Source organism: Archocentrus centrarchus, chromosome 12, assembly GCF_007364275.1.
Source record: "Archocentrus centrarchus isolate MPI-CPG fArcCen1 chromosome 12, fArcCen1, whole genome shotgun sequence".
Lineage (NCBI taxonomy): Eukaryota > Metazoa > Chordata > Actinopteri > Cichliformes > Cichlidae > Archocentrus > Archocentrus centrarchus.
In genome coordinates, this window is record NC_044357.1 from 24,403,107 (window position 1) to 24,429,307 (window position 26,201).

The 26,201-nt window shown below is 39.4% G+C and overlaps 3 protein-coding genes across 3 annotated transcripts; all 3 read left to right on the plus strand.

Annotated features, from left to right (window-relative positions):
* Positions 1–470: 470 nt before the first annotated feature.
* LOC115789774 (GTPase IMAP family member 7-like) lies at positions 471–4,176 on the plus strand. The gene is made up of 3 exons (XM_030743284.1): positions 471–781; positions 3,184–3,296; positions 3,437–4,176. Exons 1-3 carry the CDS (start codon positions 471–473, stop codon positions 4,174–4,176), a joined length of 1,164 nt encoding a protein of 387 aa, XP_030599144.1.
* Positions 4,177–10,678: 6,502 nt separating this feature from the next.
* LOC115789648 (GTPase IMAP family member 7-like) lies at positions 10,679–11,571 on the plus strand. Its single transcript, XM_030743151.1, has 2 exons — positions 10,679–10,706; positions 10,853–11,571. The coding sequence occupies exons 1-2, from the start codon at positions 10,679–10,681 to the stop codon at positions 11,569–11,571; spliced, it is 747 nt and encodes a 248-aa protein (XP_030599011.1).
* A 6,029-nt stretch (positions 11,572–17,600) lies between these two features.
* Positions 17,601–18,890, plus strand: LOC115789644 (GTPase IMAP family member 9-like). The gene is made up of 2 exons (XM_030743147.1): positions 17,601–17,628; positions 18,175–18,890. The coding sequence occupies exons 1-2, from the start codon at positions 17,601–17,603 to the stop codon at positions 18,888–18,890; spliced, it is 744 nt and encodes a 247-aa protein (XP_030599007.1).
* The last annotated feature ends 7,311 nt before the right edge of the window (positions 18,891–26,201 follow it).

Consider the following 26,201-nt stretch of genomic DNA (forward strand, 5'->3'; position numbering starts at 1 on the left):
CACCCCAGTTCCCTACACCCAACCGTAGTGCAGGGAAGGCAGGTCCAGGGCCTGCGTGGCCACACCCCCAGGACACCGCCGTGCTCCAGGCCAGCACCCACTACCCACACTGCAAACACACACCCCACAGGCATACAAAAGACAACAAATATCACACCCATACACACCATTACAATAATCATCACACTCTCACTCTCATCTATACACACACACATGCACGCACACACAAACACATACACACACACACACACACACACACATACATACAGTGGTCCTGGGTCCAGGACCAACCTGCCCCATGTGGGAAACTGCTGCTCCCTCACCTGAGCACCCCACACCCCCACAGGAAGGGGCACCCAGAATCCCGGAATGCCAGCCAGACATCCCGACGCGGGCCAACCCACCCCGTATGGCGACGCATCCAAGGGGGCAATAGACCCCCCCAGCACAGAGAGGGGCCCAACCGGGAAATGGGCGACCCCGGGCACCAGGACCCCAGACCCGGCACCCCGGCCCCACAGAGGAAGCCGGCCACCCAGACAGGGCCAGCACCCATCACCACGGGCCCCCCAGCCCCACAACCCAAGACTATAAGAGCATCCGTCCAAGCCCCCACCACCAACAACCAGGGCCGGCACAGAAACCACAGACTGGCAGCCACAGTCTCCAGTCCAAGAGCCATCAGACACCCGAATCCCCCGGCTCACCCCCAGCCACCTGCCGGGTACACCGCGAGACAAGACTACAGCCGGTCACCCCCATCATGTGATGGAGCTGATCAGTGAGGAACAGAGAGATTCAAATTTGGCTAGTTGGTTTTTGGAGGTGGCAGACATTCTTTCCAGACTAATGTGCTCTAAAAGTAGATTCTTATAGTGAGCAATGCATAAATCATTTTTTGATTTCCAGTTCATAAGGATAGTTTTCTTAACAATGCATAAGGCAGTAAGAACTGTGTGTGATGTTTGTTTCCATGTGTAATTCACTTACATCACCTAAAATGCACAGTTTTGGTGAAGCTGGGATATCTCAATTAAACCATGTGGATAAGTCCTCACATATCGTCTGCCTGAACAGTGGGTGCATATATTTGTGTCTCTGAGGCCCATTTGGAACATCCTGTGTCCTGCATAATGTATTCTATGGAGAGTTTTGTATTGTATGAGTTGTAAATTTGGACTTTTTGTCATTTTGAAGTTGTTTAAACATATTTGTGTCCAGAAGTTTTCATCTGGGTTGATATAAAGATCTCGCTCCCATTTTGCAGGGAGGGATATTGTATCAATAATTTTTAATAATAACTTATGTATTTTTGATAACAATTTAGGGGTATAAAGATTTTATGTGGAATTTATTATTAAAGCGGCTGTATCTTGTCTACACACATGATGAAAACCTACACTTAATTATGCACAGTGATGAAAAGTTCCTAAAAATGACTTCAAATATCTAATAATATTGAATTGTCTTGGATTCGGTTTCAATTGTCATTTTTAGTCATATGCAAATATTATTTAAGTGGTCTGACTTTGTGTTTTGACATTAAATGTATTGTGGTTTCAGAAACATACCATTTTCTTGTACAGGTGCGTTTCCTGCAGGTGGGGCAGCATCCTCTGAGCTGGATGGACTTTGATTACCGGCTCCTGAGGAAAAGCGGATAATTCATAGTTGTATCATATTACAATAATATGGTCAGAAACTTCAGTATGTTTGCAATGCATAAGCAGACATGTAAGCATAACATTGTGATCAATAAATAATACAATAGAAACATTTTATGACAACACACATGATTAAAAGCTGCACTTCAATGGCTTCCACACACACACACACACACACACACACACACACACACACACACACACACACACACACACACACACACACACACACACACACACACACACAAGTTCCCAAAGCCTTAAAAAGCAGCACTAAAGTGTCTTGAATTCAGTCTGAATGGATCATAAATATTTTTAGTTATATTGTGCAAGTATTATTTAAATAAGTTCACTTCCTGTGCCTTCATACCATTGTGTTGTACAGGTGCTTCTTCGGTGGGTGGGGTTGTCCGCTCTGAGCTGGATGGACTTTGACTCTTGGCTCCTGAAGAAAAGTCGTTAATGCATCCTTTTGTAATTACAACAGTATGAGCAGAAACCTGAGTGCCTGTTTATAATCAGATAAGTTTGGTAAATTCATTCATCATTAAATATCAGTAATCTGATTGACCTGCAGGTTCTTCAAGTCTAAAAAATTGCATCTGTATATTTATTAATAAAAGTGTTAAATTGTTGTGAATTCAGTTTGAATATGTCAGAAACATTTTTAATTATGTTCTGTTAATGGTTTCACTTTCTCGTTTTGAAATTAAATGTATTGTGGCTTCTGAAGCATACCTGCTTCCTGTTCAGGTGTTTCTTCTGCAGGTGCAGCAGTCTGCTCTGGGCTGGATGGACTTTGATTACTGGCTTCTGAGGAAATGTGGATAATTCATACTTTTGTCATAGTACAACAACATGGACCCACTCACTGTTTCTCAGCAGACATGTTTGGTATTGTAAGTCACATGCAGTTGTGATTTATGTCAGTACTCAGTGAACATGATGAGCAGATAACATGCTTCGTTTTCACTTCATTAAAATGCACTTTATGAAACTATAGTCCCATTTGGACTTTAAGGCTCTTTTTTACATGTGTACGTGTTTTATGCTATTCTGACGGTGAGCTAATAAAAAGGAAACACATTTAGTTGATCTTCTAAAGTTTAACCAAATCCAAGTTTTTCAAATTCTGTTTGAAATTTCTTCATTTTAATTAGAAATCTGTCAGAAACATTTAACTTCCATTATACTGGTAGACCAGCTGCACGTCTACAAATTGGTAAAAATTGAGAAAACTCAAACTATTACTGTTTTCAAAACTAATGATCGACTGGACTGTCTGATAAACTTTGTAAGTGTAACTTTTACTGTGAATCATATAATTTAATGATTCGTAAAAGGATTCATAAAGCAGTGAACATTGACAAGCAGTAATTAAACTCTATAAATCACTTACGTGGAGGCTCAGCAGTACTCATCTCGGCAACTAACTAATGATGAACAGTGCAGGTTTCAGAAGATTCTCTGAACTAACGTTCAGGTAGGTCAGACTCAAACTGATATAGGCTGGAGTCAGATCCACCCACTGGGTGGAGTGCTGTGCCGAGCGTTATATTAAACAGAGGAGTGCTGCTTCCTTTCACACTCCAAATGGACGAACGACGGGCAACAGCGACTCAATCCCTGAAGGTGAAACTGAAGCTTTAAATTATAATTTCAGATAAATTTGGATTTTGAACTAAGAACAGAAAATATCTAAGGATAGAACTTTTTCAATTTCAGATGCCATTTAAAATATTTTCATACAAACTTTTTTTTCCTTTCTGCAGGTGATGCACTGAGGATTGTGATGATTGGCAAAACTGGTGTTGGGAAGAGTGCCGCAGGCAACATTATTGTGGGAAAAGAGCTGTTTGAGTCTGAAGTGAGTTCAGACTCAGTGACAGAGACGTGCCAAATAGAACGTGTGAAACACTGCAAAAGAAAGATCCACGTGATTGATACCCCCGGTGTTCTGGATACATCTAAAGATGCTGACATCATAAAGAAAGAGATTGCAAAATCCATCCATATGAGCTCTCCCGGCCCTCACGTCTTCCTGCTGGTCCTTCAGATCGGCAGGTTCACCAAAGAAGAAAACAACTCTGTGCAAGCTCTGGAGAAACTCTTTGGACCCGAGGCATCAAAGCACATGATCGTGCTGTTCACTCACGGTGATGACCTGACTAAAAAGGGGTTGACCATTCATGACTACCTAAAAAGTGGCAACCCTAGACTCATAGAGGTGCTGAATCGATGCGGTAATCGATACCACGTCTTCAACAACAAGAACAAGAACAGAACTCAGGTGGTTGAGCTGATAAAGAAGATCGATGACATGGTGGCAGCAAATGGAGGATCGCACTACACCGATGAAATGTTTGAGAAGGCACGGAGGATTCTGAGGCAGGAGCATCAAAACACACCCGAAAAGCTTTTCAACAACACAAAATTCATGTTGGAGCTGCAGCAGAAAGTCATCCTGTTTCAGAAAGTGTTGGGTAACACAATGGGCTGGACTGATGCCTAAGACCATTCTTTGAGTCAGTGATTTGTTCTTAAGGTGAACAAACAGCACATTAATTCCTCATTTTAGTAATCAGTGTTTTTTTTTTCGCACAATAAAGTTGAATAAGCTTTTAGATTTAAGTTAAAAAAAAATTGTCATATGGCTTTTATTGTTTGTATAATAGTGTCTGACATCTGATTTTGTTGTCCTGTGATGAATAAAATATGGGTTTTGAGATCTATAAACCATTGCGTTCTGGTTTTATTTAAATTTTACACACTATCCCAACTGTTTTGGAAGTGGAGTTAATATCAGTCACAATTCAAAACTCATCCTGTCTGCCTTAAAGTCAATTCAGACATGTCTTAAAAACAAAGTAATTTTATATGTCTAAATGTACACAGAACTGGTTTTTGCATTTGGCCCTAAAGAAGACCTGGGTTATCTATCAAATGACCAATTATTATAATAATAATAATAATAATAATAATAATAATAATATATATATATATATATATATATATATATATATATATTTTTTTTTTTTTTTTTTTGCAGAGTATTATTTAAAAATGATTTGAACATTTTGATTCCATTTAAGCAAAACTGCAAACAAGAGTAAATAACAGCATTAAAATAATGACTCAGTGAGACTGATGTTACTCAATGTGCTCTAAGTTGTCAGATACAACTGAAGCAAATTTAATGCAACAAAATTGAAGTACAGTAAATTCTATACCCATTTTAGTTTGGTTTTTTTTGCATTTTTGGCCACAGCGGCTTTTTGTGATAGTGGAGAGACAGGAAATGGGGGAAGACACGCGGGCAAATTGGCGACGGGCCGGGATGCGAACCTGCGCCACCCGCACCACAACGTAGCATATGTATGTGGTCGCTGGCTTCACCACTAAACCACCCAGGCGCCCTCCATTTTAGTCATTAACATGATAGCAGTAGTAGTACAGGACCTCTTCAGTATGTATGCCCTCTCTTTAGGTTTATTCATTATAAGGTTGATGCACAGCTATTAATTTTTCTGAAACTGCTTTCAGCAAACAGGAAAAAGGGAAACAAGTTTTCCTCCAAAGTATTTCTCATCTGTATTTCCAAAGGAAGACTTAAGACCCTCCCACTGTTCCCAGTCTGAGGTCAGAGGGAGCTACGTGCTAGTTTTACATGCACTGATTCATAAACTGCTGCATGTTTTGTTATTTAGCAAGCTGGTAATAAGTGAACTTCACTTCTACCCCTCAGGATAACTCAGGATTACCTCATGAATCCCCAACGCTGCTTCTTTGTAGAGACCTCATTGGTGTAAACAAGCAAACAAAAGTATTCAAAAATATTTTTTCAGATTTCTTCTTAAATTTCTGAAACCTGCCAGAAGAAGTCAGAACAGGATAATATGAGAGAGATGGTGATACTTTAAAACAGTTAATTCACGTTTGAAATAACCAGAGGAAGCTAAAGTACAGACAGCTGACGGCCTCCTTCCCAAACACGCTGACAGTAACATTAGTTTGAATGAGTTCAGTTAGTTAGACTGACAGTAAAACCACGTTAGTGCTTCAGCTGTAAGGATCTGTTGTTACAATTTAACTTTTTTTATGGATCACAGGAGTGCTTATTTTTTCTGCTGGGATTGTCATTAAATGACCTGACTGTCATTCTGTTACTTTATGAGACTGTTGTCAATAGATGACGATTTTCTCACTAATCTTTATTACTATGATAAACAGAGGTCAAAACTAACCAGTACAAGATGATATCAGATAGTGATCATGTTTTTATATTTATAACTCAAAGTGTCTTTGATGTCTTTTCATTTGGAGATAAACGCTAATAGAAAACATTATCAGAGGCCACCATTGGGGATGTGGATGTAGCTCAGGAGGTAGAGCAGGACACCTAATCAGAAGGTTGGTGGGTTGATTCCTGGCTGCTCCAGTCTGCTTGCCAAAGTATCCTTGGGCAAGATACTGAACCCCAAGTTCCTCTCCGATGCAACTGTTGGAGTATGAACATGTGTGAATGTTAGAAAGCACTCAGCTGTAGAAGGCACTCAGCTGTAGAAGGAAGTGCTTGTGGGAATGGGTGAACGAGCCATGTTGTATAAAGAGCTTTGAGTGCTCAAAGAAGAGTAGCTATATAAGAACAAGTCCATTCACCTAACTCCTTCCTTACCATTTCAGAGTCAGTCTCGTTACCCTGACCCAAACCCACCAATCAGCTACCAGCCAAATAACCCAACCCAAAGCAAAAATAACATTATTAAAGTAGTGAAAGGTTGAAAGGCTTCTTGGAAAAAGACGTAAAATACAGTATTTTTTTAAACCATGTGCCATGCAGGAAACAGTCTGAGGTGGACTTCAGGCCCCTGCCAGCATCATGTGGACCACCAGCTGATATGGTAATGTTAAGTCATGAAGTCTGTTATGGTTTTATGGTTAAATAACATTTCTCAGTCTCATGAAGTTACAAAATAGCAGTCATAAGATGGTTGTATCAGAGGGCTGATCTGAATGTAGTTTGGAATCAGTGATAAAGTTCTTCCCCTTTAATAAATAACAACAAACAGATTAACATCAGGTGAAGACTAAAGATTTTAAAGGAAAACAAAATCAAAAACAAGTAATGGTGAAGCATTTTGATGAAACAAAAAGAATGCTTTCAGCATAATGTTAATAAAAATCCTGAAGCTGATGTGCGGAGTGTAGCTGGGCGTCTGTATACTGTATGTAATAAAACTTTACAGTTTTTATTCCTGTAAACTATAAACACTGAGCTATAAAAAAAATTACAGCAATGCAAGAGGATAATACAACAGTTTGTCACCATGTTTTTCTAATCAAAAGCCAACAGGAAACAAAACTTACCGTAAAGCATTTTGATAAAGACAAGGAAGGAGGAAAGAGGAACGAAGGAAAGAAGGGGGCGGTAGGGTCCAACTAAGATTCTAATCACTGTGTGTGATTAGCACTTAACTGGGTGATCGCAAACCATTTAGCCACTCATCCTTTAATTGCTCATCCAAGTTAGGGTCATTGGAATGGGACCCATTTTACGTGTTATAGGATGAGAGACAGATATCATTCAATTGAAGAGAAAACGTATTCTTAGGGGATAATGGTAATTACTTATAACGATGCACTGAAGTTCATTTGAACCCTGTTTTTGTTTGAAAAATTGGTTGTAACTGGGCTGGGTCTGCACAGAAACAATAGTTACAGCAGTCCTGCACCTTGCAGATACAACAAACTGATCGGTGAGTGAGGAGCTTCTCCCATCCTAAATAGGCCACTCCTGATGAGCCTTCATCTGCAGCAGGTGTGGGGGTTGGGTGATCTCCCACAGGTGAAGCACCAGCTACAGGGAGAACATCTTCCACAGCTGCATGTAACCAAAACATGCCAACACAGAATGAGGAGGGGAGCAGGATGATAAAGAAAAACAAAAAGAAACCGGTGGCCAGCCAGGGAGAGCTCCAGGGACTATGACACGATGCTATACTTTAACAATTTAAAAACAATTTTAGCATAAAAATTCACAAAGAAAGAACAATATACGGTAGCACTTTCAACTGCACCAAATAGCAAAACAGTTTAATGTGGATTATTAAACATTAGGTCTCTCTCTTTTAAGTCCCTTTTAGTAAATAGCTGGTCAACATATTGATTTATTTTGCCTTACAGAAACCTGGTTACAGTAGGATGATAGTTTAAATCAATCAACACCCCTGAGTCACACCATCAGAATCCTCGAAGCACAGGTCGAGGAGGAGGAGTAGCAGCAATCTTCAACTCCAGCTTATTAATTAACCAAAGACCCCTACGTGTCTAAGCTTTCTGGGGATAAAATATCTGGTCAATTTCAGGCATCTAGGGAGGAGTTGGAGGAGTACCTCTCAAGCATTCATAGTGATCCAGCAAGAGATTTAGAACTGGAGATTAATCAGGTCTTCATGACCCCTGGTGAGCCAACAACCATGTTTGCTGACCAAGAACTCTCATGGAGTGAGATCAAGAACTTCTTTAAAAGGGCAAGGGCTGGATCAGCACTAGGACCCAGTGGGGTCCCATACAAAGTGCACAAACAGTGTGAGCGACTCAGAAGAAGACTGGAAGCTTTTGAAGGTGGTGTGGAGGGGGGTTGCCTTCCTGATGAGTGGCTTGTTGCGGATGGGCAATTCATCCCCAAAGAATCTCCCTTTTGAACTTGAGGGTGAGATATTCTTTGGAATTCTAGCAAGCAGACTCACCACCTTTTTGCGGGACAACAAATATATTGAAGCAGAACTAGTGGTCTCTCGCAGTCCACTGGTTTGATATATCAAATGCTTATGGGACTGTCCCACACAAACTGGTGGAGCTCAGACTCCAAGCGTACCATGTTTCAGTTAGAGTTCAGCACCTTCTGCAAGAATACTTTAAGGGTTTCAGGATGCTATTTACTTATGGCAACTTTACAACTAGCAGGTGGTTGGAGAAAGGCATTGTTATGATTTCTGTAATTTTGTTCTCAGCTGCAGTGAACCTCCTGGTCAAGACAGCGGAAAAGCCAAATAGGGGAGCAGTTCTGGCAAAAGGTGTTCAGCAGACTCCAGCTAAGGCATTCATGGATGACCTACAAGGTCATTACAGGTGCCAGGATGGAATTCAAGCCATCGAAGTCCAGGAGCTTTGTGTTATGAAAAGCATGCATCCAGGACCAGTTCTGCTTGAGAAGTGGGGAAGAACTCATCCCCACTGTCAGCGAGAGTTTGGGGAAATGGTACAGAGTACAGCTGCATGACCAAACGAGAGTGAGAACGTCTGAAAGAAAAACAAAACAACAACAATACAAGATTAATACACAACAACAAAAACAAATAAAAAGAAAAAACAAGAACACTCCTCTCTGCCTTTTAAAAAGTGGAACCTGACTGCAGTACCGAGGGGGAGCGAGGGGGAGGATGTGATGAGTCAAAAAGAACTGGAAAAATCTTGAATTGCAAATCAGAGGATAATTAACAAAATCCTACCAAAGTGCCAGGCAATGCCACCTTGGGAATTTCACCCAGGGAATTAAGTTCCTTTACTAACAGGCACACACAGGTTGGCCCATGGATGAGGCAAGAGACAAGGTTCAATGTAAAAACAATACAATTTTTATTTTAAGAAAAAGAGCATTAAAATATGAAAAACACACAAGCTAAGAAACAGAAAATCTTAATCAGTGGCTGGGGCCCTATGGGGGGCAGGGACCAGTGCAAGGGAGGACGAAATCCAAGAAATCTACATCACCCAGACACGTGACCACACCTTTGAGTGAAGAACCAAAATCCCAGGGAAACAGCAAACATGCAGAAATGGGGACAAGGACCACCCAAGCCATCACCACAGCCTCCAGCAACTGAAAAGAAAGGAAAACAAAGAGTGAAAAAGCACTAAATAAAACTAATCAGAGACAAACTAACTGGCAAATAACAGAAGAAATAAACAAACCAGGAGCCATAAAAGCCAAGGCAATATCTTGTAGTGTTGGTGGAGCCTGAGGAGCTGCCCCAGGACCCTGGGGTTGGCTATCAAGCCCTCTGGAAGTGTTGTGGCTTAGTTGAAGGGGGTATCCACCTGATGACCTAAGAAAGCCCAAGGGCCCACACCATAATGTTTGCTAGGGCTTGTGAAGCAAGTGTGGCCATCATCCTAAGTTAGTGGCTGGGCAGCACCCAGTCATTGAGGGGATAGTGATCTGATCATATTTCAGATTTTTTTAGTAACCAGTTAATGTCATGATTCACTTTAATTACCTGTTTATATGTATTTGTGTCATGAATTATAAATAGAACACCACTTCACACCATAAAAATGGAAATAGCACATCTAAGGCATATCTAATTCAGCACAACCATCTGTGTTTGTGCCTCACCAAGATCACTGGGGTATACTAATTTTGACTGACCCCTAAGAAATGAGCAGCATAGACAGCCCAGGTCACTGCTGACCTCTCCTGCTCCTTCCTCAGGGTGTTGGGGGGTATTTTGGTGGGTATTATGACCATTTCTGAGGGTCACTCACTGTTGTGCAATTCTGGTCCAAGGTGTCGAGGAACCAGGGCATACCAATGAGTGATATCAGAAATTTTGGGTGGATAATATTCAGCCACTTAGCTTTTTGATCAAACAGAAAATACATTAAATCCAGCTTAAGATAGCACACATAATGTATCTGTCAAATCTAATCTGCTTGTATATAAAAGTACATATAAACACAGTTGGTTGCTGATATAGAATTTTTAAAGCTGTCAGGGGTTCATAAATGTGATGAACCTTGACAAGAAGTAATAAAACTATAAAACAGTCACGTGGAGGCTCAGAAGAACTGACCTGTTTAATGTGAGGTTTCCCCCTCTGAACTAGCTTTCAGATAGCTCACACTGATACGGCCTGAGAGGTTAGATCCACCCTGTGGGCAGACTGCAATAATCTGACACATGAACACAGAGGAATGCTGCTTCATTTCATTCTCCAGAGCAGAGAGCAGAGATGGGCAACAACGAGTCAGTCCCTGAAGGTGAAGCTGAAGCTTAAATTAGACGTCCAATTAAATTTAGATTTCTAACTAAATGACCTGACAAAGATTGTATCTGATACTATTAGATGTGATTAAAATATTTTCATCCAATCAGTAAGTACAACAGAAATGTTTTCTTTCTGCAGGTGATCCACTGAGGATTGTGATGATTGGCAAAACTGGTGTTGGGAAGAGCGCGGTTGGCAACAACATTATTGGCGAAGAAGTTTTTAAGTCTGCAGTGAGTTCAGAGTCGGTGACGGAGACCTGCCAAATAGAACGAATTAGAGATTGCAAAAGAAAGATCCAAGTGGTCGATACTCCCGGCATTCTGGATACGTCTAAAAGTGCAGACATCATAAATAAAGAGATTGCAAAATGCATCCACATGACCACACCCGGCCCTCACGTCTTCCTGCTGGTCCTTCAGATCGGCAGGTTTACCCAAGAAGAAAACAACTCTGTGCAAGCCCTGGAGAAGCTCTTTGGACCTGAGGCAACAAACCACATGATCGTCCTGTTCACTCATGGTGACAAACTGAAGAAGGACAAAATGACCATCAATGACTATTTGAAAGACGGCCATCCGAAGCTCAGGGAGCTGTTGGCCCGGTGTGGTGAAAGGTATCATGTCTTTAACAACAAAGATAAAAACAGAACTCAGGTGGCTCATCTGATCAGGAAGATCGACAACATGGTGTCAACAAACGGAGGATCGCACTACACCGATGACATGTTTGAGAAGGCGCAGAAGAATCGCGCAGCAGACGAGCTTTATAACGAGGCCTTCATGCTGGAGCTGCGGCAGAAAGTCATCCTGTTCCAGCAAATATTATCTAATTCAGACGGCTGGACTGAAAACTAGAATCATGCTGAGTTTGAGTCAATGAGTCATTAACATAAACGACCCTCAGCTCCTAGTTCTGTAATGTCCCCAAAAAACTGAATATGATTTTAGGTGATGAGCTGTCATTCTGTGTATAACAGTGTTGTATGAGAAAAATGAATATATATATATATATATATATATATATATATATATATATATATATATATATATATATATATATATATATATATATATATATATTATATTTAAAGTCTGTATGTGTGGTATGAAACTACATCAGATTAATTTTCGTGATGTTCTTCAGTATTTTTGAGGAATGCTATAATTTAATAAAACAATTTTCAAAATGAATAAAAAAATTATTTTGCCTTTTTTGTTGTGTAAAATTACGATCATGATTTGGCCAAAATTCAGTGACTGACAGAAGTATTTAAACATGCATCATTTCATGATTTCAGGAAGAAGTCAGAGCATTGTGAAAAAATTATCTATAAAAGAAATTAGATCTGAAGCTGTTTCTACTTACAGCAGAACTATGAAAGACATAAACCAAAAATAACCCACATCTGTTATTTAAGTGTCAAAAGGAAAATAAAGACTTATTTAGAAAAAAAATTCAATTTAATTCAGTTTTATCTGTAGTGTCAAATTGCAGCAGTACTTACCTCAAGATACTGTAAACTGTAAAGACGCTTCATTATTAGAGAATCAGACATTTCCCAAGACTGATTTTCAAAATAAAACAGTAGTTTAAACTTTATATTTTAATGCAAATATAACGTTACTGTTTTATAAATAAAGCAGTAACTTTTGTGTCTGATCGAAAAGTAAATCCAGATTCTGCCTCAGCTGTTTGGAAACCTGACTCTTTGATTTCTGAATAAAAAAATAACTTTTATCAGTTGTTTTATGTTCTCATAGAGCACATTAGTGATTATGTTTAAATTATGAAGGCATTACCGTGTCACAAAATACCTGACTGCCATCTTATTACTCCATGAGAGAGAAAATTACTGCAAACTAAGGTATTATCACTATCTCACTTATCCTTATTACTTTATTACAGAAAGGTCGACACTGACCAGCAGGCTGGAAACAACAGGAAACATTAACAGGACTAAATTCTCAGTTTCATCCAAATCGAGTAACAGTGGCACATTTTTATAAAACACGAGGATGACTCCATCATAATCTCAATAACGACTGAAACTGCTGAGCTGTGTGGAGTTGGGCGTCTGCATACAGGATGTGTAATAAAAGTTTAGCTTTTAGCTTTTCTTGCAGGACATAAAAACTGAGCTATAAAAATTACAAAAGGATAAAAAGATAAGATAAAAACAGGAAAGTTTCCACAAAGAAGAAACATTTATTTAGAGGACAAAATCAAAAGCAGCAGTTTCTGTGTGAAATTAACAGTAACAATAACCTGAATATGATGTTAGATTAAAATTAGTTTTATAGTAAAGATTTGGTAACTTTTGTTAATTATATAAAAAATCTCTGTGGCTTTGGTTTGGGGGGGTCAGCTATGATAAAGCTGAGGCATCAATCATGAGACAAGTATTCTTGGTGACTGTGACTGCTTATAAAGCTGCACTGAAGTTCAGGTGAGTATTCTCTGTTGCTGAGCGGTGGCTGCATTTGATGCTGTGTACTGTGTGACAGTCATATTGTTGTGACTGTTTATGTTTTTAACTATCACAACACTATAATGGAGACACTGGTGGTAAATTTAAACTTTATTCAGTGATACAGTCTGAGCAGATCAGCTTTAGGCTCCCTGGGTGTGAAAGCCTAAAGCAGCCCTGCTCATTATAAACTAAACAGATAATTCAGTATTGTTGTAAAACCACCTGAGTCAGTGCTGAAGGTACGTAATTCAATCTCATATCCTCTGTTTGATGTAAAATCTGTGGTGGTACATGGAGACAAAGCTAAAAAAAAAAAAATCAGGGACCCAACTTTATATGGAATAAATTAAAATTCATACAGACTGGAAGATAAAATACTTCCCTACAGGCTCCAGTGTTTTTGACACCACATGGATCCATCCTAAAGTTGTGTTTTGTGCATTTAGTATAAATGCAGTTTTCCTGCCAGCATTCCTACAACGGGAATCTCAGTTTCTTAAATGAAGGTTGGATTACACATTGGTTCATGAGCTAATTAAAAAGTCACAGTGCACTGACCAACAGGGCAGTTTAAATAAACAAACTCAATATGAATTTATTATTATTAATCATTATTATTTGCTCTCTTGTACACTCATCTAATGCTTTGCTTTGTAGAGACATGAAATTCAGAAAAAGTGGTCAAACAGCCTCCATTAGTTTCCTCATCTTCATTATTGCTGCATGAAACTCACCGAAAAACTACATTTCCCAACAACATCGAGCCATTGAGATCCAGCAGGACAGGAAGTGGAAACAGGGATTTTATGATTAGTGGAGACAAGTGTTGCATATTTTCTTATTCAACCACAAAATATCACCTAGTATACAAGAACAGGAAGTTTCCAGAGCAGTCATACTTGCCATTATACACAAACTGGTTGATTATTTGAAATCATTCAATATGAATCAGCCAAAGACAAATTTCTCTGTGCATGTGATGTTTTTCTGTGAAGACTGGAAAACTTTTTTTTTTTTTAATATATTTTTTAATATAAAGCAGTCTGTTATTGAGGCATCCATGTGAATTATCTGAAACTTAAACAAGACATTCCTGGTGCTCCTATTGTTGGGAACTCTGGAAACATATCTGAAAATTTCTTGAGGAGTGCCTTGAGTTGTTTAGAGTCTTTGGAGCTGTTCTTGAATACGTGGTAACGGTGGCCACAGGCCTCCATGATGTGCTTGAGGTGATTCCGATCACTGATGAATTTATCTACACTGCCTTTCAAATCCTCCCCGTGGGTAAACAGGATGATGGTGTTGTCTCTGATCCTCCAGCCAAGATGTTTCTCCAGCTTCTCTAATATTCCTCTCTCCCCATCTGTGAACCTGCCCAGCTGTATCACAAGCAACACCACACACTGCCCTTCCTGACAATAATTCTTACACTCCTCTACTTGAGCCCGGTCGACACGCTCTTCATAAAAGAAGTCCGGCGTGTCGACCACTCTGACCTTTGTCCCAAAAATATCCACTATTTTCTCCTCACACTTGGTGGTGACTGGAGTGGAGCTCGGATAAGACGGAAAATGTTGGCCTGAACCACTGGTGAGCTTCCCAGCAGCCAGGATGGTGTTTGCAGATGCACTCTTTCCTGTCCCGCTATTTCCCAGGAGAACCATGTTAAATAGACGGTTCCTTGATCCAGAGGCACCTGGAAGATATTCAGTTATTTTATCAACAGCTACCAACAGCTGATCTGGGTGAAAAAATCTTCAATATCAATCTCCAGTATCTCAGTACTGCAATTATTATCTAAATGTTCTCACTTCCTTTCCTTCAAAATTACATGTTTTTCGGTTTTCTGAAGCATACCATGGTCCTGTGCAGGAGCTCGTTCCACAGGTGGGGCAGTCTGCTGAAAGCTGTGGTGGCTCTGACCTGAGGAAAGGTGAATATTACACTGCTGTCATTTTACAACAATATCGTCCAAATGTTTGCACTCTGCTAATTTATGAATACAGAGTCAGCATCAGTCTGATATGAGCACAACTTGTCTGTGATGTGTCTCTTTGCAGTAAGAGACACATCTCAGCTGGTCGCCAACTGGCTGTTGTTATGCTGATGTATAACATTCATGCATAACTCCTGCAGCAACTACATCACTACATGTGGAGGAGTTTCCGTGGAGGAGATCTGTGAGGCTCTGTCTGAATGTAACTAATGTGAATTTCTGTTTAAGGTGGATTTATTTTTTTTGTGTGAGAATGGCAACATATTTTCAATTTTCACAGCTTCATTAAAATTAATAACTGCATTATAACAAACAAATTGACCGCTACCAGGTGCTGCACATGGTCACAGTAATTTTGGTCTTGCCATGAACTGAACTTCTGAGCTTCATTTTTCCTGTTATTAAGCACATTTGGTTAATATTCTCAGATTTAAACATTTTCGTTTTTCCTCAGTATATGTGGGTTTGAGAAACTCACCTGTGGTCCTAGGAGACATCTCAGCAGGCCTGAAACAGTGATTATGATCATTAAATATCAACAGAGAAGACCATGAAGCTCCATTAGTGTTGCACAAGTACTCAAATGCTGCACAAATTCAAATTTACTGATATGAGGAAATGTGGACACTACTTTTGGGTTACCTGTAGCTGTTGTGTGTCGACCTTTCAGGAGCACACCTGCTGCTGCTGCTGCGCTGCTGCGGCTCACCTGGATAACTCTGCTTTGGCCTGATGTGAAACACATTTGGAAAAAAATGTTGAATTACTAATTATGCTAATTAACTAATTATAACACAAAAGAACATAAAGTAGAGAAAAGTTACACTCAGTACTGCATAAAGTTGATACTAAATGCTTTAAAAAAAAGTGTATTTATTAATAAAACAAAACAAAAGTTTCACTGATGAATTTTACCGAGTTGCTCTCTGTGTAAACATTAAGTTGGGCAGCTGGGATACACCAACACGGATGATGATGGATATTTGAACATTTTGGCGTTTCAGTGAAATGAAAATGTTTTTTGTACATCTTCCATGTCTGAGACGTTATGAGAGAAAACACATGAACACATGCTGCTAATAAAACAGGACACAGAGTACGTTTTTACCTGGTGCGCATGAAGTAATCCTTCCTTCTTCTCACGATGTGATAGGGGTAGTTGTTGTAGTGAAACTGGAATGACCGCCGGTATGAACACCACTCTTTACACTGCACAGCGAGGTTTTCACTCACAACTACCATCTGGATATTGTACATTTCCTCGATGCGGCTTCGTAAATTGTAGCTCTCGCAGTTTTCTAACACAATTACAATATTTTTTGTGACATTTTCCCCAAATTCATCTTGAAGGTGAGAGATTTGAGCCACAACTTTTTCCACTTGTGTGTTTTTTGAATCTATCGCCAGTATGAACAGACGAGGCCCAGGATCACAAAGAGCCATGAAATCAATAATCAGCTGGTCTGTGTGATTACAGTCTAAATCAAAGAAATCAGAGGTGCTGATGATTCTGTAAAACTGGTTCTCGCTCTTGAGCAAGTTTCCTATTTCTGTGACTGAAGCATTGAAACCTCCAATGATCGCACTTCCAGTCCATCTTACTAAGTCGGGGTTCTTTCCAAACAGAGCGATGGTCACCTTTCCAGGATATTCTGCAGGAACAAAATAACTTAGTTTTCCAGGAAAATGTTCTTCCTGAGTTCCTCTTGTGAATCTACTGTAGTTAACAGTGTTGTGCCCTGATTTTTAAAACCCTCTTATTGCATATTTTTCATGTACATGTACAGACTAAAGAACTCTCAAAGTGCACAATAATACAAACTGAGACAGTCTTACAGTACTGTTGGAGACTACTGTGAAAAAAGGTAAAATAATTTGGATATATATGATACATTTACAAGAAAGAGACAAATTAAACAGATTATGAAAGGAGTGCAAAGAGTATTTGCGGCCTCTTGGACTCTGTGTCTGTCTCTCCCTCTACTTATTACTCACAGACCACACCCAACACTCCCAACTTCACCTTCACTTTAATGGCAACTAAACACCAGCAGTTTCAACACTAGATACACACACACACACACACACACACACACACACACACACACACACACACACACACACACACACACACACACACACACACACACACACACACACACACACACACACATATTTGTATCTGCTGTCAATAAAGAATTAAGAGTAACACAGCTGTATGTCAGTTACTTACGTGGGGGCTGCGCAGAACTCATCTTGGTGCTGCTTAATCTTGAACTACCTTTGAAACAGGTCAGAGTCAGGCTGATATAGACTGAGAGATTAGCTCCACCCTGTGGGCGGAGTATTCACTCTAACATTAAAACAGTGAGGTGCTGTTTCAGTTCATTCTCCATGAAGTCACGAGCAGATCAGAGATGGGCAGCAGCCAGTCGATACCAAAAGGTGAAGTTGGAGCTTTGATTTACTTCAGACTAAATTTAGACTTTCATCAGAATGAAAGGACACAAATAACTGACAAGGAGAAATTGTTTTAAAGATTTTAACTTCATTTACTGAAACACAGAGATTATACTTGGGAAAGATACTTAGCAACAATGGTAGTCTAGACACTGGAGGTGGTGGAGCTGAAGGAAGTGGAGGCTTGGATGAGAATCTCTGAGTTGAGTTGGCGATGGGAAGGAGGCGGGTAGTACAGAAAGGCAGAATGACAGAAGAGCTGAGATTTATAGCACAGGAAACAGAGGCTGATTGGCTCACACAGGTGAGCAAGAAACGACGTGAAAGAGGAAGTGATGTAAAGAACAGACCTGCGGTCCAAACGCTCGAGAATGCAGCCACAGTGGATACAAATACTGCATTAATTAACTTATGAATAGGCTTCATTCAGACTAGAATACCAATCATGGGTGTTTGGAGTGTGTCCAAACTTTTGACTGGTACTGTAGATTCATCCAAACAATAAGAGTAACCAAAAATGTTCTTCTGCAGGTGATCCTCTGAGGATTGTGATGATTGGGAAAACTGGTGTTGGGAAGAGTGCAGTTGGCAACAATATTGTGGGAAAAGACTTTTTTAAGTCTGAAGTGAGTTCAGAGTCAGTGACAGAGACCTGCCAAGCAGAACGAGTTCGCCATTGCAAAAGAAATATCCATGTGGTTGATACTCCGGGCATTCTGGATACGTCTAAAAGTGCAGACATCATAAAGAAAGAGATCGCCAAATGCATCCACATGTGCTCTCCAGGCCCTCACGTCTTCCTGCTGGTCCTTCAGATTGGCAGATTTACCAAAGAAGAAGAAAACTGTGTGGAAGCGCTGCAGAGACTCTTTGGACCTGAGGCATCAAACTACATGATCGTCCTGTTCACTCATGGTGACAAACTGAAGAAGATGACCATGCAAGAGTATTTGGAAGATAGCAATAAGAAACTCCAAGAGCTGCTGACCAGGTGCGGTAAAAGGCATCATGTCTTTAACAACAAAGATAAGAACAGAGCTCAAGTGGTTCAGCTGATCAAGAAGATTGATGAGATGGTGGCAGCAAATGGAAGCTCCCACTACACCGATGAAATGTTCGAGAAGGCGGAGAAGATTCTGCAGCCTGAAAAGACAGCAGAAAAGCTGCTGAGCCACCGTTCCTTCATGGAAGAGCTGCGGCAGAGAGCCATCCAGTTTCAGCAAAGGCTGGCTTATTCAGAGGACTAGGCTGAACCCAGGACCATTATTTAATCCAGAGGTTCTCACACTTCTTCCATCAGGCCCCACTTCTCCAGGATGAGAACTTTTCACACCCCACATGAAGCGAGGTCCTGGCAGGGGGGTGTGGATTGGTGGCGAAGCGGCACAACGGCTCTAAGTACACAAAAGACAGTGGAGAAATTTGTTAGTCGCTCCATGCTGAAGTTTCCTTCTTCCGCCATGAGAATTAATCCAATGTTCAACCTTTGTTCCACATGACTTTTCTCCCAGGTCCTGTCAGGACCCTGTGTCCCACCAGTGGGGCGTGCCCCACAGTTTGATCTAAGGTGATCAACTGCATATGATGGTAATCAATTTTTAATCCTTTCAGTCACAACGTATTCAGAATCTAATGTTATCATTGATAGATGTTGTGGAATATATGATGAAGGTATGAATCACTTAAAGGTGTGTTGTTGTAAATTAATTCACATACTGTTGAACTCTTGGTTCCCATTTTAACTTTAAAATCACTTTTAAAGTTTGAATGTGTTTAAGGAGAAGAAGAATGAAGCAAACAGTGACAGATGATGTGCTGTTATTGTTATGAGATACATTTGTTTACATCATACTCATCTGTAAATACACAAAACATCGCATGTCATTATTTCAGGAATATGAAATAAAAATCTGATATTTAATAAAAAGGCTTTTATAAAAATTGTTGTTTCTTTCTCGAGTCATCATAACTGTTGACATCCAAACACTTCAGTTTAGCATTCGTAGCATCAGAAAATGATCATCTGTTTCATTTATCAGAGAGATTACACTGTAAGTGAGATGGATTGATTTTTGTTTTATTTCACATAAAAAAAAAATATTCTGCTATTTCTTCTCTGCTTTAATTGAACGGTTTTTAACCAATCCACTTCCTGTTTTCATATGATGCTTTGGGACACCCCATCATTGGTGTCCTCACACAGCTCATATATACCTGAGCTGTGTGAAAGCCCAGTTCATCAGGCTGGTGAAACAGCTGCTCACAGTTTAGTGAGCACTGCCCGACCTTCTAAAGGACGTGTTTCTGGGTGTGGTTCAGGTGGACTTGGGCACAGTACACGTGCAGTGTGATTGCTGACCTCGAGACAGAATTACTCTAAATAAATCTGTGAGACATGTCAGACAGTAAATCATTAAACTCATAAGTTTCTCCAATTCCAAATGCAGCCGCTAGACTTTTAACTGACACATCGCTGCTTCGGCTCAGTTACACAGACACCTGTGAACTGATTTTTGAAGCCCACTGATCAGCTCCACAATTAGATTATAGATAGGTAAGGAGACTGTAAGTTGATTTTGTTTCAGCCATGGTCTCCAACCATTTCCCCAGTGTGACTATAGCATTAATGATCCTGCTATTAACTGCTAAAAGTCCTCCAGGACACCCACCCTGCTGCTGCTGTGCTCCTGTAACTCCACAGCCTTCAATTAAAATAATTATCAGCTTTTAAAGGTGTATTTGGTGAACTGGCCCTTTATATAAGTCAATTCAGTTTTATTTATATAGCACCAAATCACAACAAACAGTCGCATCAAGGTGTTATATATTCTAAAGTAAAATCGATACAGTAATTACAGAGAAATCCCAGCATTAAAGCTACAGGTGGAGTTTTGTGTCTCAGATTAAAATGAAACCAAAATGGATATAAAAACGGTTTCATGCTCTCATACAGAACATCAGTTCTTGTCTTCACTGCTGTTAAAAAAAGAAAAATGTAACCTGATATTATGATAACGAGATGGTAATAATGTCAGCATTATGCAATAATGCAATAATGCTATGTCATCAAATGATATTATTATATTAGATAAATTATCTGACTGCCCTGTGAGTTCATTAAACTCAGTGGGAACAGTTACCCCTTCTTTTCCTGTTTATCTTTATTACTATGAAAACAATAAACACTGACAGTACAAGAGGACAACAACAGATTGACATCACTGTTTTATATTCAAAAATCAAAGTCGCTTTGGTTTCCATCCAGCTGCAGATAAACGCTAACAGGAAACATTAGCAGAGCTCAGTGCAGCAAGTTTTCATAAAGACAAACTTTTACTGGAAGACAAAATCAATAAAAAGTAACAATGGAAAAAAGAAAATCTACAGTTTGAGTGATGTGATGTAAATTAGGAGTCTGGGAACCTGCCGGCCGTTACTGATGACTCCACAGACCGTGAACAGTGTTTCAGGGCCGCTCCTGTGTATCAGTACGACACTTTACATGTGCATATAAAAGCATAACTTGTCTGATGAATTTAAAGTAACAGCTGGTGATCATTTGACTCTTTTGAAGTCTGTTATCCTGTCGGTACACTGACTGGGGACCCGAATGAGAAACACAACGTTAGTGGTTTGCTGTTATTAAATATTATTAAAAATTATTAGATCACTGAACAGAGATTTCTTGCACCCCACTGTTTGCATTAGAAACAAAAACGGGTGGAGGAGGAAACTGTATTCTGCTCAGCTGCATGTGAAATAACACCTTAAAATAATTTAATCTGCTTTAGTTTTCCTAGAAAAACAAAATTATTAAAATTAACAGTGAAACATTTTTGAGTTGATGGGTATTTCTTTAACTCTTTTATGTGACACGCCTAAAACTGCAGCAGCGAATCTACACATGACAAATGAAATTATTGGCTCAGATGATGTTTTTCTAATGTGCCATAAAGATAACTTTTTACAATATAACTAAACTAAAATATATCTTTTTACAGCTAGATGGCAGCAGAGACTTTGGTATGTCATTTATTCCACTGGGAATGTGAACCAACACAAAACCCATTCTTTACATTACGCTAAAACTAAATGATGCCGAGCAGAAGGCTCCTCTTCAGATGTGCTTCACATGTAAGTGATCCACTTTATCCACACGGTCACTTTGAGCCTGAGTTATCCATGTGAAGTGGATGACACATTTATAGTTATGAGATTGTTATTGAAGCTTTTCAATAAATGTTTGTATAGGTTGTCAGTTATCAGACAGCTTCAAGAGCTTGAAAACAGTTTTTTCAGTCAGGAGAAGCACCACATGGATGACATCAGTTATTTCTTACCTGCTGCAGGTCGCTATGATCTTTGGAAAAATCTGTCATTTCACCATTTAATTACTTTCAAATATGCTGAAAAGTGGAAAACCAGAATAGCATCACTGAATTTGTTACCATTGTATAAGGTTGCTCAGTGCTGACTCATGTTTCGTTTCGTAGTCCCAGCTCTGCTGCCACCAGATGTCCACATTGTTCTTTATACAGCTCCATCTGGCAGGTCAACTTTCAACAAGTTTGAGTCGCAGCAACCTTGACCTAAAGGTCAGAGGTCAAGGATTTCTGGAACTCTTGTTAATGCAATAACTGGACAAAGACATTCAATTCAGTTCAGTTTTATTTATATAGCACCAAGTCACTTTAGACCGTCACCTTAAGGTGCTTCATATAGTAAGGTAAAGATCCAGCAATAATTACATCACCTAGGAATTTCAGTTTGATAAACCAAGCACAGAAAGTAACAGTATTCTCTGTGGCTTATATTTATTATAATTTTCTAATTATAAGATTTGCGTCACCTAAAGATTCTCCTGCCACAAGGCTGAGGGGGGAGCACTGACAATTACTGCATGTATCTTTAGCTTATTTTTTACATCCTGTTTGTACATTTATTATTTAATAATCAAGTTTTAATCAAAATGTATCTTTTTTTTCTTTTGTTTGTTTCAATCTGACAGCTCCAGAGACTCAGTCTGACACAACTGACCTGATGAAAAAAATGTGTTCCTATAGACCGGAAAGATAAGAGATCATGCAAAGGAAAAATACTTTTAGATAATATGTAGCTCACAGAACTATCTATAGATGTCTATATAGTGCAAATATGAGTGAAAACATGGCTTAACTTTAAACCAGTTCTGGCTTTATACTCTGTTATATTCTATGATACTTTAATTCAGTTTCAGAGGTCTGATCAGCTGCTGTGTTCAATGACTGCCAGCATTCCTACTACTTTTTTTAGTTAAAAGTGCTTCATTCATGATATAAAGCTATTAATACAAAGTATTTAAAAAATCATGATGATAAATAATAATAATAATAATAAATAATGAGAGTTCAACTAAAGAATTTATTATTGGTGATTTTGTCTTTTTCCATCTTTGAACAATCTTTGCATAGAAATCAGGTTTCATGACTTTCCATCATCACTGCTGCTGTATGAACTCAAATATCACATCATCATACTGCAGCCTCTTTAATGGAAGTTACACACTTACTGAACACAAGTCATCAGTTATCGTCACATCTGACATCAGTTTACAAATGTTCAGTAACTTTGTCCAGCAGTTTAGAGTACGTATTAAAGTAAATGTATAGAATGGAAGGTTATTAAATAATAGTAATTATTATACATGAACACTGAGACAGCTTCATGTGTCAGGACTAAACTGGCTAAACCTATCATTCTGAATGAGCCGTATGAAGTTGGTATTATCGAATTTCAATACCCAAGAATCTGGAACACCTTTTCAAAATCTGATGCGATGGTAGTCGTGTATGTCCCAAAAAGAAAAACGAATGTCTATGTGCATCTTCCAGTGGGTTATTATGATTCAATAGCGCAAATAATAAAAGAATTTTATTCTGAATACTATAAGTTGACACAATCCTCGGACTTTACCATTTATCACAACATGATTACAAATAGAATACATGTTGTAGCACAGGAAGGAGTTACTTTAACGTTTAAAGGACGGTTAGCTGAAATATTGGGGTTTAATCCTGGAGAAGCTTATACACTCTCTAAGTTTTTCAAATCTGCCCCTCATCCTGCTGACATTCACGGGGGAAAATATATTTTTATATACAGCGATATTGTAGATTACCAGCTGGTAGGCGACTCCCATGTACCCCTCCTCAGATGTATAAATGTAGCCAACGAAGACAGCTCCATCCCCATTCTCACATTTGACAGACCGCATTACACATCAGTGTGCAAATCTGTTATAGACGATATTGAATTATCTTTGAAAGACGACCAGAATCAGTTCATTCCCCTTATCTACGGTAAAGTAATTTTAAAATTACACTTCAGAACGGCGAGACATTATTTTAAAAAAATAAATAAATAAAAAATGTTGCGCACACCATACATTCGCGACGAGACCAAATATCTCAACTACTATATCAACCAGGCAGGTGGAGATATGCCCGGCTTCATAGGAACTAGTGTACAATACGGTAATGGATTAGGAGGAATCTTTCACACCCTATTCAGGTTTGCCGTCCCATTGTTAAAAAAGGGACTTAATATTGCCAAGCCTCATCTGAAATCTGCAGCCACGGGGATCGTATCAGATGTGGTTTCAAACATAGCAAGACGTGTGGGGTCTGAAAAACAAGAGGGAAATGGATTATTGGTTTACACATCTAAACCGTCAGGATCCCCTCCCACTTCACACACACGTCACACCAAACCGGCCAAGAAACGCAAAACACGCTCCTCCTCCAAAAAAAGAAGAAAAGCCATCAAAACAAGAAGAAGCACCACTTCAAATTTGGCTTTTAAAGGGAGAGGACCGGTGAAAGACATATTCTAAGATTAGATAATCATGTCTCTCATCCATACACAATCAGCTGATTGCTTGAAGTCTGAGTTGGATATTTTTACAGTTCCGTTTACACAGACGTCAATTGAAAAATGTACATTTATTGAAATTCCTCCCCTGTCGGCAGTGACAGACAGTGGGCCCCTTGAGTTTTTTATTTCATCAAGCGGTGAAGATTATCTGGATTATATATTTATAAGAGTCAAAATAACAAATGCTGACGGCACGCAGTTGGCAGGGTTATTATAGTTAACGAAAACGAACGAAATAACGAAAACTGAAATTGAAAAAACATTGTCATTAACTGAAATAAATAAAAACTATAATTAAAAGGAAAAAACGATAACTAATTAAAACTGAATTGTGAGTTTACAAAACTAACTAAAACTAACTGAAATTATCGATAAACTGACTTTCATTTACTTGTTTTTTTTGGGGTTTTTTTTAAGCCTTGTGGATTGATGTGAAATCATTTTTTCCGCTCTCCGAGTTTAAGCTGGGAGCGCCATCGGACAACTGTGTGCGTGCGCATGTGCGTGCGCTCACCGCGCTGGTCCGCAAAGTAATGGCGGACCAGCATTACTTACTTAATATTATTACTTACTTAATTACTTAAAGTAATTAAGTAAGTAATAATATTCCTCCATTGTACATGGAATTATAACAAGCGATTTTACAACTGCTGGTGCAAAACAATACGGTTCATCTCCACAGCATTGATAAAGGCTCAGCCACGCTGTCGTGGCGACATCTGTTGCGCTATATCTCCACCAGTGGAACGCTGTAATAGTCATTGAAAAGTTAACTACCGTACTACACTATAATATGGCATAACACAGGGCCTTGAGTAATGCACTACGACTTGGTCATTGCCATTCTGGCAACAGCAAATTTATAACACCGTGTCTGAGGGTTAAAGTAGGTTCGCTGTGAATCGTCTTTTGAAAAACTGGCCGATCCTTATAGCCTAAAAAATATACATTTTACTCAACTCCATTTTAAAAGCGAAATATCAGAATCAGAATCAGAAGAATCAGAATCTTTATTGTCATTGTACACAGAAGTTGCACAACGAAATTTAAAATGCATTCCTTTTAGGTGCCTCAGACAATAAATAATAAAATAATAAAAATATGAGTGATAAAAATGATTACTAAAATACAGTGCACAATAGTAAATTAAGATGAATCTAGCCCCAATACACACACCAACGCACGCACACAGTCAGCACTACCACCCCACATCACTGTCCAAACCACACAGAGTTCAGTTCAATGATAGCCCTGGCATAAAAGCTGTTCCTCAGTCTGTTTGTTCTGGCCTTCATTGTCCTGAAACGTCTGCCTGATGGCAGTAGCTGAAACAAGGAGTGTCCAGGGTGTGAGGGGTCCTGGAGGATGTTCTGTGCCCTCCTCTGGCAGCGGGCATTGAACAGTTCCTGGAGGGAGGGCAGGGGACAGCCTATGATCTTTTGAGCCATGTTGATGATTCGCTGGAGTGTTTTCCTGTCTGCTGCTGTGCAGCTGTTGAACCACACGCACAGACAGTAGGTCAGGATGCTCTCTACACAGCAATGGTAGAAGGACACCAGCAGATTCTGGGTCAGATAGTTGCTCCTAAGAACCCTCAGGAAATGCAGTCTCTGTTGGGCCTTCCTGTAAATGCTGGTCGTATTGAT